Here is a 13,697-nt window from a genome sequence, read left to right on the forward strand (position 1 = left end):
GAGAATTTTGAGGAAATCTACAAATTTCAGAACTACCCTCTTTAAATGAATTTATTTCCGCTGAAAGAAATTGTGTATAAATAAAGTGATTGTGCCTCGAGGTGGCCAGTGCTATGGATGTAAATAACGCAAATAAACTTACATTATATGCTTTTATTCATTAAATTACACAATCGAAGCTTTTCAGCATTTAAATGTAAGTTTATTTTATATTTATAGCACTGGCTACATCATAACGTCATTACACCAAGTGCTACTACGAAAAGTATTGTATAAACGCTCAGCACCTTCAAAAAATAAATAAATAAATAAAATAAAATAAAATAAATTAAAAGGAAGTATGGCGCACATTGGATCGGGTCAATAGGAGAGTTTGGACAAAATTTGGAAACTTCAATAGCTTATGACTCCGTTTATATACAAAGCTTTAAAATTCCAAAAGTGGTTTCATTTGTTTCCTCGTGAAATATTCTTGTAAAAGCATCCCTGAAAATTTAAAATGTGACAAAATGAACGTACAAATTTGCAGTTTTAGTCAAACATTTCATGTCCGACCTCTCAGATTCACTCGATCCACTGTGTGGCGCGCGCAAAACCTTTGTGGATGATTTCTTTTGAGCCAATTCACTTGGATACACGTCCAAATATTCTTAATCATCGCCGAACGTTGCTGAATTATTTTCATCCTTCTGAAATTTGTCAGTGAGGTCAGGCGTTATTTTTGAGAAAACTGGCCGAATATTGAAATATCCACTTAAAAACCTCTTACCTTGAGATCTTTGATGAAGATCTATCATTTCCTCAGGATGAGCACAAAAGGCGCATCAACAAGTAAGCTACGTGACCATGGTAGCCCTAATTTTCGGCCCGGGCCGACCACTAAACAACCAAGCTTTTATAAACGCATTGAAACGACGGCTAAATCGAGTTGAATCGGACCAACCAATTATAAGCGATAGGGAACATAGCAATTATGTGAGCATCGCGTTCAGTTGCGTGTGGACACCCGCGTTATCGCGTTAGCTGATGTTCAGTTGCTCGGTTGAACTGCGAGGGGCCAGCTTGAAAGCCGTACTGAGCGGCGTTCGAGAAAGTTGCCCCTGCCCTAAGCGGGTTATGCTTCACAGCACGACGCTGCGGTGTTGCCGGTGGCTTCTCCGAGTTGCGCAGTCGAGTCACACCCTGCACCCCCTACCACCTCCTCTCCACCACTCTCTCGCTCAGGATTCGCGTCCTTTCCGCTTGGATCGTCCTTCCCTTGACGGAAGGGCGTACCTCGAGTTCTGTATGAGCCCTGGGAAGCGTGGATTTATTTGTGAAACGAGGCTCACGTGAAAATTGAGATATGCCCTTCCGTCGGAGTAGAGTCCCTTTATACCCAGAGTTGAGACATCTCGATTATCAGTCGGCCTGGGCTGGCCATGGTATTACAAAAGTGAACACCCAAACGAACGATATTGAGGGATAAGGATAAGGAGCCCTGCGATGTCTGTTATCCAAAAACACATCAAAAAAAACTGATCAAAACCTAATGGCCTGGTTATACGATCAAATTCCCGTCAAATTCCGATTAAAATGATGACCAAGATGGCAGTCGAGAGTTCTCTAGATTGACGAGTAAAATTAATTAAAACAGCGTGTTGATTGAAATAAGCATGAAATAAGCACGGTTGTGAGGAAATCAGATGAAGGATGAGCCCCACAGCTCCATCGTCTACCATCAAATTTTTACAGGCCGCAGAAATTTGATGGTGGATGGTATGCATCAGTCACAATTTGATCGGAATTTGATCGGAATTTGATCGGAATTTGATCGTGTAACCAGGCCATAACAAAAAAAAAATTGCAAGAAAATAAAATGAGATTGATTCGTGAATAATTTCTTAATCTATTTTCATTTCGGTGCGATGAAAATGACAATTTACTCTTGATATATCACAATTAGGTTATGTTTCCATTATTTTTTTTCACATTCGAGCCACCGCTATCTTGGTGCTTTTTGCCTTTTGGTGATTCTTTACCACACCTTCGAATGAGGAAACATCGATAATCAATTACTCACTCCTCGCCACTGCTGGCGCGCACCAGCAGTGACCAGGCAACCATTAAAAAGTTTGACAAACTGGTTTGTAAGGCCACGAGTTATAGCGGGTTCTAATAACACGTATGACTTCGTAGCTACGGGCCTTAGTGATGGTGCCAAATTGTCCTGAAAAACCACCAGACACTAATTGGACTACATTTTGCAATTTGGAACTATTAATTCAGGCTCCTCTGGAAAAACACTTATGTGCATAGGGAACTAATGGCACATACGTTGTTTTTAAACCAGGCTAGAATTTATAGTTCCAAATTGCAAAATGTCGTCCAATTTCTCTATTACAATTGAATCGATTTCTGTTCGAAGGGCGATAGTCCAAAAAATCCAAGGGCCAAGGAGGAAATTATTTTCTCTACGGAGAAATCAGTTAGTGTTCCGGAGAGAAAATGTTTTCCCCCAGAACACTAATACTTATTTCTCTGGAGACAAAATAATTTTCTTCCCAGCATAAACTTCTCGTTCCGAAGAGAGACTATTTCTCTCCGGAACATTAACTAATTTCTTCGGAGAGAAAATAACTCTCTCCCTAGCAATAACTTATCGCTCCGAAGAGAAAATATTTCTCCAGAACACTAACTAATTCTCCGGAGAGAAAATATATCTCCCTGTAACAATAACTTATCGTCCCGAAGAGAGAATATTCCGCGCGATACGACCGCAGATCCTTGCAAATAAGAAAAAGCCTTCAATTTCGAGTGATACCACGGTGCACTCACGAGCTCAATAAGTTGCATCTCTCCTACCGCATGGTTTTCGTAGGGGCCGATGAAGGGGCAAGAAACCAACATTTTCATCGATGAAGCTCAAAGAAGGATTCCCTCAAACGGTGACTGTTCAAAAGAAGTGGAAATTTCACGGAAAAACAAAAATCCTTTAAAATATAAAATCACTCGCAGAATAAGAATTGAGATAGCAAAATTATCAAAGAAAGTAAAATTAGAATGAAAAACGAAAAAAAAAAATAATGAATGCGAATTTAGCAAAAAATAAATCGATTTTTACGGTATTCATCTAGAAAATCTTACATATGTACAAAAACCTACACGATTAATAAGTCCCGTAAGTAATTTAGAGATCCAAAGAAGATTTAACATATACGAAATTCAGTGGAATTTACGGAAGTTCTCATTTAAGTCAAGCAACAGAGATGAAACAAGAAAAAATATTAAAAGATAAAAATGTGAAATTCATCAATATATTCGACATTTTAAGTATTTAGACGCACTAAAGGACGGTAAAAAGTAACTTTCGTATCAACCATTCTGCCGTGTCGAGGTAGAACGCCGTATATGAACCTCCACACGTTGCCGTTTCTCCTTGAACCAAAAACGAATTTACTTAGAGAATTGTGAATATTTTCCCCCAAAATTTCAGACAATTTTAAACGGTATTCACACTGAAACATCTGAAAATGTTAAGGAAAAAAATGCACAACGTTCCTAAAAAATACATGTTTTATCTTGGAAAATTTGGCAACTCTCGAATGCCCATTCGACGTCCTTCCTACGAATGGCAGCATTCGAGAGGAAACGCGAGGATTGAAGCGCACACGGTACATTACGTGCAATGTGTGAAGTATCCGCGCAGTCTTGCAGGCGCTAACATGCCTGTCGCGTCGGATGAACACATTCGATTGAGCTCTTTGCACGCACAGTGACGCTTTCCGTATTAGATCTATAGAAATTAATGGCGTTTTGACTTTTCTGACCCCCTCTCTCTGAACAATTATGATCGTAAATGCAGGCTACAACTATTCAGTGCTGTGTATATTGCATGTACAAACATTGACTGCGTTTTGATTTCCCTGGACCCTTTTCCGAATGATGTTGTAGTCCAGGAATTATACAAAAGTTAGAGGAAAAAATTAATAAGGAGCTGATTTTGTTCTGTGATAGACACCTGGGTAATATGAAGCAATCAGTCTACATATGATTGAAAGAGAAAACACATCTCTCCTAAACAAAGTACTCAGTGCGAAGCAGAGAAATATTTTCTCTCTTGAGCATTTAGTTAAAGCATAGGAAGGAATGCATTCTTCCCTTAAGCACCAACTAGTTGCTCAGGAGAGATTACGTTTCTCTCGAAAACAACTACTCAATGCAGAGGGGAGAAATGTTTTCTCTCCTAAACAACTAGTTGGTGCTTAGGAGAGGAATGTATCCTGTCCTAAGCACAAACTAGTTATACTCGGGAGTGAAAACATTTCTCTCCTTATTCAGTATAGTTGTTATATTATGATCAGAAAACCGATTTCGGGGCATGTGCCTCTCTTAAAAAACCCAAAGCTGACACGCTATCGATGAGGACTTTTCTTTGGGGGACTCAGGGGGTCATAAGGATTCACTATGTCAAAAATCACCTTGTTATCAACTTTTTCTCTTAACGGGCCGAATTTATTGTATAATTCTAGGACTATCGATAGCAACGTTTGGATGCAATTATTAAAGCTGCAGCGATGTCCGTATTAATTCACAAAAATTGAAGGCGTTTCGACTTTCCTAAACCTATCCTTCGGAACGTTGGTTTGTGATAATGCCATTCAGCCGTGATAAGTAAAATGCCGAATGAATATTCGCGAATTGCCAACTTTTCCTGGATAAAACATGTATATTTTTAATAAAAGTCATAACATTTTTCTTTGAAATGTTTAGATAATTAATTCATTTTTTATTGAAGGAATTACGGCGCAGAATTAAGGTCAGGGATAACCGTTTTTCCCCGTACAACATTACTTCGTCGTAAAATAAATGTATAACAATGAAACGAGAACTGTAGTTCCTCAGCACGAAGTTGAAAGTAAACCATGGTAAAATCGGATTCAATTTTGCAATAAGGAGCCAGTCTCTCTGGCTCTCCTACAAAAGCACATATCTGCATCGAGAAATCAATGGCATGTATGTTGTTTCTAAAATAGGCCAGAAATAGTGGTTCCTTTTTGCAAAATGTAATCCAATTATTCCAGCTCCAGCGATGACCATGATGCATTTATGTATTTAATAGTTTCTACGGGAGCTCCCTTAATCTTAATTTCCTGTAAATCAACAATGGTCCTGTTGCAAATTTCAGGTAGAGCAAGAAAAACGGGTTTTTCGTACAGGGAATGGCTCAAAAATCACGATGAGCGCATCAGAAAAGTCTAAAATGTATGTATGTATGTATAAAGTCGCTTTTATAGCGCTCTTTGGCGCTCTGCGACCCCTAGCCGCCAAAGTCCCCTATCCTCTCAAAGCCCTTCAGGGAGTTGACAAACCCTCATTTCTTCTAAAATCCCCTGTCGCCACCCTTTCACTGGGCGTCCCCTTCGTCTCCTTCCAGGAGGAACCCAATCAAGCGACTTCTTTGGCAGCCTTTCGTCCGTCATTCTATTGACATGACCATACCAGACAAGCTGTCTGGTCATGACGTCGAATATGATGTCATTTTCGACTCCCATGATCTGACGCACTCTTTCATTGCGGACCCGATCTCTCCTAGAAATTCCAGCAGACCTCCTCCAGAAATCCATCTCCGTTGCTCTTAGCATCCCCTTTGTCCGCTCCTTCAGCTGCCAAACTTCACATCCATATGTAAGAGTACTCTTGACTACAACGTCGTAAATTCTCCTCTTGTTCTCCTTGGAAATCCGAGGGTCCCAGAGGATTCCATTTAACATTGCTGTAGCCTTCCTTGCCAGGGTGTTTCTTTCCTTAATCGCTTGATCAGTTCTTCCATCCTGGGTCAACCGCACTCCCAAGTACTTATAGTGCTCGCAGCCTTTGATCTGCTGCCCATCCTCCAACTCAATGCTTTGCTGATCACCGCCAAAAGTCATCTTCTCAGATTTGGATATGCTGACTTCCAGACCCCACTTCCGATACTCTTTTACTAACTTGCGCATCATGTATTCCGCGTCGTCTTGATCTTGAGCAACCACCACCTGGTCATCAGCAAAGCAGCAAAGCAAAGTCTAAAATACCCTCTTAATTTCACAATCTGTTTGTTTAAGCCTCTAGCTTCAAAAACGAGTCAACAGCACTGGTGAACACGTCATGTACATACATACATATGAGAGGAGTAAGGAACGGTGTACGCTTGCCTTACAAATCCCTTGTGTAGTTCTTTAAATTTTTCATCTGAGTAGACGTTGTTTAAAAAACAGTTAGAAAACGCTGATTGTACCAGTTTGAATGATCGCACTAAACACAGTGCAGCCTTCAGCCGGCGGGACACGCATGTTAGCGCCTGCAAGACTGAACGGATACTTCACGCATTGCGCGTAATCTATACTGTGCGCGCGGCTTATCGTATCCGCCCTCATCCGTTATTAACCGCAGAAGTTACTGATGGAGGAGATTTTTGGGAAGTTGGCCCAAAGGTTCCAATCTGGATAGTATTGGAAAGCGACCCCTTTCTGTCCGTCTCGGATATAGTCTATCGCCTCTCCCGTGCAGTCTTTCGACGCGTAAAGCGTGGCACATTTCGCGTTTACGATGAGCGACTTCGATTTCCCTGCCATATCCGCGCACACCGCTTGGCATTTCTGTTTGATAGGAACCACGCAAGGTTTTCCTTTGAAATACGTATTGGGAAACAGACCGACCGACTCATCTGGAATCTATTTCGCGGAATGGAGAATTTGCACACCGAAAAAAAAGGATGCTGATTTAACATTCTGGATGCAAACAAAGTGTTCAACAACTCACAGAACGCTGAATTAACCACCATAGCAGTTAATTTTACATCTTGAAATTACTTGAATTACTGAAAAAAAAGGATGCTGATTTAACATTCTGGATGCAAACAAAGTGTTCAACAACTCACAGAACGCTGAATTAACCACCATAGCAGTTAATTTTACATCTTGAAATTACTTGAATTACTGAAAAAAAAGGATGCTGATTTAACATTCTGGATGCAAACAAAGTGTTCAACAACTCACAGAACGCTGAATTAACCACCATAGCAGTTAATTTTACATCTTGAAATTACTTGAATTACTGAAAAAAAAGGATGCTGATTTAACATTCTGGATGCAAACAAAGTGTTCAACAACTCACAGAACGCTGAATTAACCACCATAGCAGTTAATTTTACATCTTGAAATTACTTGAATTACTGAAAAAAAAAGGATGCTGATTTAACATTCTGGATGCAAACAAAGTGTTCAACAACTCACAGAACGCTGAATTAACCAACATAGCAGTTAATTTTACATCTTGAAATCACTGAAGTAACTGCTGTAGCGGATAATACAGCGTTTTGTGAGTTGTCGCACACTTTTTAATATCCAGAATGTTAAATCAGCGTCCTTTTTTTCGGTGCAGGTGTCTGAAATTTGGTGAATGTCGTGTTCTCAGAAGAAACTATACTGCGTAAACAGAGCATAAAAACACTCCTCGTACACATAAAAGGCAATTTCGGAGGAGTTATAACCGAATGACCTAATCTGCTATAATATATGAGTTTGACAGGGCAATGCGACCTGATGACGTCACGAGGCGTCAGACACTCTGAAATTTAAGTAACATTCGGAAGTATTCGAAAACAGACCAACCGACTCATCTGGAATCTATGAGAAGAATCAGTTAGAGTCTTTTTTCGAGAAATGGAGACTTTGCAGGTGTCTGAAATGGGCCTGTTGCATGCAAGAGATACAGCCGCGCGAATAGACTTTTCAGAGGTTTAATGACACGAAAATTACGATGGTCACATTAAAAAAGTCTGAAATACACTCCTTACTGCGCAATTTGCGTTGTCAGGAACGCGCTTTTTCAAATTTCCCGCGTCCGGGGGCAGTTTTCTTATCACCGGAAACGAGCAAACGGCGGGCTCGGTGATTTCCGGAAGATGCCGAGTCGTTGTTGTTGTTGTTATTTTTTCCTTCAGTTTGTTTACAAATCCAACGTGATCTCTTATAGTGGTCCATATACGCTTTATGCGGCAAAAAAATCGATCAACTTTTAGATATCCAACGCAATCCTTCTACATTTCATTTCACGATATCACGAGCTCCGATTTTTAGGTTATGTTGTCAGTTTTAGTTGACGGAAATAGCCGCGAGTTGCCGTTAATTGTTTCCGTTAAAAAACTGCCCCCAGACGCGGGAAATTTGAAAAAGCGCGTTCCTCACAACGCAAAATGCGCAGTAAGGAGTGTATTTCAGACTTTTTTAATGTGACCATCGTAATTTTCGTGTCATTTAACCTCTGAAAAGTCTATTCGCTCGGCTGTATCTCTTGCATGCAACAGGCCCATTTCGAGGATTTCGTGTTTTCAGAGGAAACTACTGCGTGAACTGAGCATAAAAACCCCTCGTACTTACATTATAAAATGTACAATTTCAGAGGCCTTATAACCAAATGACCTACTGCTGTAGTGTATGAGTTTGACAGGGCAATGCGACCTGATGACGTCATGAGGCGGCAGATTTTCAGAAATTTAAATCTATTTACCTACAATTTCCCAAATCAGAAAAAAATCTGAATAATACCGCGAATTTCAGAATATTTTCAGAATATCGAATCAAAATTATAAGGTTTAGTGACCCACTATAGGTTGACTATAGGAGCTATAATTTCTGACTCAGTTTAGAAACAACGCATGTACCATTCGTTTCCGAAAAATCGTCACCTTCCGGCCAAAGTATTACAAGCGTCATGCGACGTTCAAAAATTCCCGCCGCAATTTCATTTTTTACATAGGAATTGTTCAACGAAGCTGTCCGAAAATTTCACTGAATTTTCTTTGCGCCGCCGATAAAATTCAGTGAAATTTTCAAACAGATTCATCCTTTGATTTCTCCGCAAAAAAATAAGATGGCGCCGGAAATTTCAAACGTCGCATGGCGCTTGTGATACTTTGACCGGAAGGTCACGAAATATACAAATAATTATTTTCATGAATGAGCCAGAAATTGAAGTTCCTAATCGCAAAAAGTAGTTCCAGTATTCTAGATTTCGAATGCATCTAGTCTTTGCCTCTCTTTTCGGCAAGAAAACATGAAAACTTTACCCCTATATCTTGTTTGCAATCTCCGATGGCTTTCGCCTTCATGTGTGGTGTGTCGCTCATATTCCTCCAGCCTGGAGCCGCATAGGGCAAAACTCTCTCTGCACTTATGTACGTAGCAGGTACACCTTTGCAATCAGCCGTGGTGTAGAACTTCATGCATAGATATGTGGGTGCCTTCAGTGACAATATGCTGCCCAACACATTGGCGCAGACTGGTTTACAGCCCGGAAATGAAATATCGCACTGATCCCCGGTGAAATTCGTCTTCGAAAATAATGTCACGCCCGCCGCTTCTGTGTGAATCGCGAGAAAAACGATGGAGATCGTTGTTGGTAGGAAGGAAACCGTATTCCTCGTTAAAAATGGTTCACCGTGAAAATCTGTAGATAGATAGATAGATAGATAGGATATTTATTCAAAATGTAAAACATAAAATAAAAAACAACATTGATCTGCCCGGTAAATTGGGATGCCGAATTATTCTGCCTGAGCAGACATAAAATTAAATACAACCGACAATAATACAAGAAAAAAAAGTAATAATATGAATACATCGACATGAATTAAAACTAGAAGAAGACGCAATTATAATAAACTTTAATTCATTACAAAAAATTAGGGGGAAAATATAATAATTGTAAAATGTTGAAAAAATAATGTAATGCTGTAAAACATTGAAATATTTGCGATGGGGTTGGGCAAAAATCTAGAGGTGTGGGAGGGATGCGATAACTACATCACAGCTTAGAGGAGATTTTTAGACCGCGTTCAGCAAAAAGGAGCTAGGTCACATCAGCTATCGCCAAAGTGCATTTATGAATTAAAATTATCGCATTAAATATTCCTTCGGAGAAAGAACGGACGGACTATCTTGCAAATCAATGATTGTATGAGCTACACGTCACAGTGAAAATTCCCTGAAATTCATAAAAAAGTTTGCACTACTATATCGCAGTCAACGAATAATGTACTTTTATAGTAGAGAGATAATATTCGGCTGATTGATGATTCAGAAAAATGTTTGAATGTTAAAAAATGCCAAATTTACTTTCAAGAATATCTAACTGTCGAGAGAATTTGTTGGTATTTTTCTTCCAATTCATCAGAGAATTTCGTTCGTAATTTGACCTGGAGTGTCTAAAAATGTCAAGGAGAAATATTCATAACTTTTTTTAAAAATAATTATTTTCTAAGATATGAAATTAGGCAACATTCGAACACTCAAACGGCGTTTTTCCACAGCACGGCAGTACATATCCGAGCTCTAGGCTTACACATTTTTAGGTAAGAAGGGCATTGGGACGGAAACCTCGATCTTCGACGTGAAGACCCCCAACGGAGGTAGTCTAGGACTTTCCTTCAGGAGAGTTTAACCATTTCTGTGCCGCCCTCTAATTGGCTCATTAGTTAGAGGTTTTCATGTAGGTATCAAAGACTGATAAAAACACATTACGTCCGCAGAAAATTGGATTAGGGAGGGAGAAATGAATGATCCTCACAGGAATACTATAATTCTCGGTAAAAGTATCCAGCGAAGTTCGTTCAGAGCTTATCTCCAATGTATGAATTTTTAGGGGGCATAGCACCTTAAAACAAATTTCAATAATTTCTTGATCTCTATTATATTACCATCATCTTCGTTTACCACAGTCAAAATTAAGATCAGAGGGGCTACCATGAAGACGTAAAACTTGCAGACTTATCAGGACATAGTAAAGTTTCCCTGAACTAAAAAGATTGAGATAGCGCAAGAAAGAACAGATTAAGATTTTAGTGCTAATTTCTACCTGCTGTGATAAAGAGATTCCATTCTGGAACTGAACACAGTAAGCAGTCTTAGAAGTGCATACACGCGAGAGGGCACTCATTATTCACTTACGCCACTTTTTTTGCCGGGGAAATACAGCTGAATACACGAGATCATGTAGGATTTACCCAAAATGGACGTCTTTACATCAAAAGGAACTATATCCATTCTGACGAGAGCCTTAAAATTTATTAGAATACACGCATTACAGGGCTCATGTCACAATGAATATACTTCCTTCTGATTAGAATGCGTCCAAATGTTCTCTTTTTCATGGACAGCGATGACTTTAATGTGATTTATGGCAGTGCGCCTCTTGCAAACTTCAGCTAGCACAAAAAAAGAGTCATTTCCTATAGAGAATGGTTCAAAAATCACGACGAGCGCATCGGTAAAGTTAAAAATACACTCCTAACTTCATAATCTGCGTAGAAAATATGCGTTTTTTAAGCTTCCCGCTTCAAAACGATACCACGGCCCTGCAGATGAACATTTTGTGAGACGACAGAGGAATCGTTCCATCCACACTGAAAAAAAATTCTCGGCGTTTTTCCCAAGGTCCGTTGGTACCTTTACCATCTCACTTTCTTTACCAATTATTGGAAATTTTACCAAGACAGACTGGTAAACTTGCCTAAAAACCGGTATTTTTACTGGGTTTTTTTCAGGTAAGAGTACCACTTTTATCGGTAATCATTTCCCGGTAACTTTGCCATTTTATCTCGGTAATTCTACCACAGTCGATAAAAAATATTGGCGTTTTTCACCAAGGTCCAGTAAAATTACCGAGAAAGTTCAATAATTTTACCGAGATTCTCGGTAAAATAACCAATTCCATAAATGGTAATTTTACCAAGAAAAAACTGGGATCAAATAGAACCCTGAATTCTTGGTAATTTTACCCTTTTCTTAGTAAATACACCGAGATTTTTTTTTCAGTGCAACCCTTGCGCACTAGAATGCAGAAGATATTCAGCGTGGTTGACGCTCCCGCGTGCAAATCACGAGGAAGCACCTTGGTGTTTATCAACGCAAGGAAAATGTAAAAATGAACGCGTCGCACAGTAGATCGAGTCAATCAGAGAGGTCGGACATGGAATTGTTGACTAAAACTGAAAATTTTGATGTTTAATTCGTCACATTTTGAATTTTAAGGGGTACTTTAAGGAGTAAATTTCACGAGGAAACCAAATGTACCCTTTATAAAATCTCAAAGTTTTGATTCAACGGAGTTATAAGCTTTTAAAGTTTCCAAATTTTGTCCGACCTCTCCTATTGACTCGATCCACTGTGCGTCGGTTGATAAAATCCAGTCCAGTCACGTGTGTTTTGGCGGGTTGGCGTCGGCCATGTTGAAGTTGCGTTTCGACGGTGAAACTACCAAACCACGTATCTCGTTTGCGGTGTTTAAAAATCTACGCTCGCATTTTATTTTTTTGAAGTCAACCAAATCAATATCATTCCTTGAAATTTTCACAGAATTTTCTCCGCACAAAGAGGAAAAATCACAGACATTTTCAAGACTAGACGTTAAGAAGTTTTTCATTTAAAAAATAAAGTATGACAGGAAGTCTGCGACGTCGCAAACCGAGATACGTGGTTTGGTAGTTTCACCGTCGGTTTGCTTGGTATCATGAAACAGCGCGGCGCGCGATGAGAAATGCTAAGAAAATCAGGGCGCCTTCAATTATCTGAATATGCAACGAGGACTACCCCAGAGCACGAATAGTTGTATCCAGACGATGCTGTACAGAAAGTTTGGTTATGTGCGCCAGAGTACGATGTTCCATGCTGCCGTGCTAAAGAAAAACGCCCTATGAGCTCTCAGACGTTGTCAAATGTATTTTGATAAAATACGAATAATCAGGGAAATCTGCACATTTTTCTCTTCCAATTTTTCAGAGAATTTCATTCACAATCATATCTAAATTCTCGGAAAATCTCGGGAGAAAGTGTTCATTAATGATCACCTTCAACATTATCATTTTATCGGAGGAAATGTGGCAACCTTCGAATATTCATACGGCGTTTTCCTTTAGCGCGGCACTATTTCGCGCTGGCTCATATAACCGCTCCTCTTGGTTTATTCAGCTGTGCCTACTTCGTTTCGTAGGTATGACCGGACTTTTAAACTAAACCGAACTGTTAAAAAGAGCTTGGTGGCTTGACCAGTGTGGCTCGGCGCGGCGTGCTTTGAGGTATATCGATTGATATGCCATTTAAACCTACGGTAAAGGATCGATTAACAGGGTGTCCGCAACAAACTCCTTAATAATCGATTCTTTGTCATAGCTTTAAATGAGGATAAATCGATAATCGATCATTCACGCCTCGTCACTGGCTTGAACCGAAGTTTAGAAAGAGCTCAGTCGCATGAATCGACGATTCGTCCACCAGCGGGCTTATTGTTGAAATTGATAGACAAACACGGAGAAATAAGACGAGGTAATATTAGAGTACCTACATAGGGAGAGTATGGATAACTCGAAAATTTGGAGGTTAGTTTTGATTAGGTCATGTAGCTTTTGGGGCCCAAAAAAGGGAGCCAACCGATGAACTCGACTTATCCAGTGGCACTAATTTTCGCATTTCAACTATTTACACGGATCAAGAATTATAAAAGCACGTATAAAACTTCGATTTCGCTTACATTTTCTCAGTTTCAAAGTTTTAATCCCTAAAGACGCTTGTTTGTGATGCGCTGTCAGCAAGATATTGAAAGTCTTCCCAAAGCTTAGGTTGGCAGCGGCACTTTTCTAGTGATTTTCGGTTTTCACGTTGTCACCCTTTTGAGCCCTC

General features: G+C 39.7%; 1 protein-coding gene and 1 long non-coding RNA gene across 2 annotated transcripts in view; both read right to left on the reverse strand.

Annotated features, from left to right (window-relative positions):
* Syt14 (Synaptotagmin 14) overlaps positions 1-1,091 on the reverse strand; it is a 101,734-nt gene extending 100,643 nt beyond the window's left edge. Inside the window, exon 1 of the mRNA XM_019048670.2 lies at positions 770-1,091. Coding sequence (XP_018904215.2) covers positions 770-797 — 28 coding nt within the window. The 5' untranslated portion in view covers positions 798-1,091. The remainder of the gene's footprint in view (positions 1-769) is intronic.
* Positions 1,092-6,148: 5,057 nt separating this feature from the next.
* LOC109035154 (uncharacterized) lies at positions 6,149-11,279 on the reverse strand. The gene is made up of 3 exons (XR_011900523.1): positions 10,591-11,279; positions 9,092-9,471; positions 6,149-6,695 (listed from the first exon to the last, which is right to left on the reverse strand). It is a non-coding gene; the product is annotated as an uncharacterized lncRNA (long non-coding RNA).
* Positions 11,280-13,697: the final 2,418 nt, after the last annotated feature.

This window comes from Bemisia tabaci, chromosome 9 (assembly GCF_918797505.1).
Source record: "Bemisia tabaci chromosome 9, PGI_BMITA_v3".
In the NCBI taxonomy this organism is placed as follows: Eukaryota; Metazoa; Arthropoda; class Insecta; order Hemiptera; family Aleyrodidae; genus Bemisia; species Bemisia tabaci.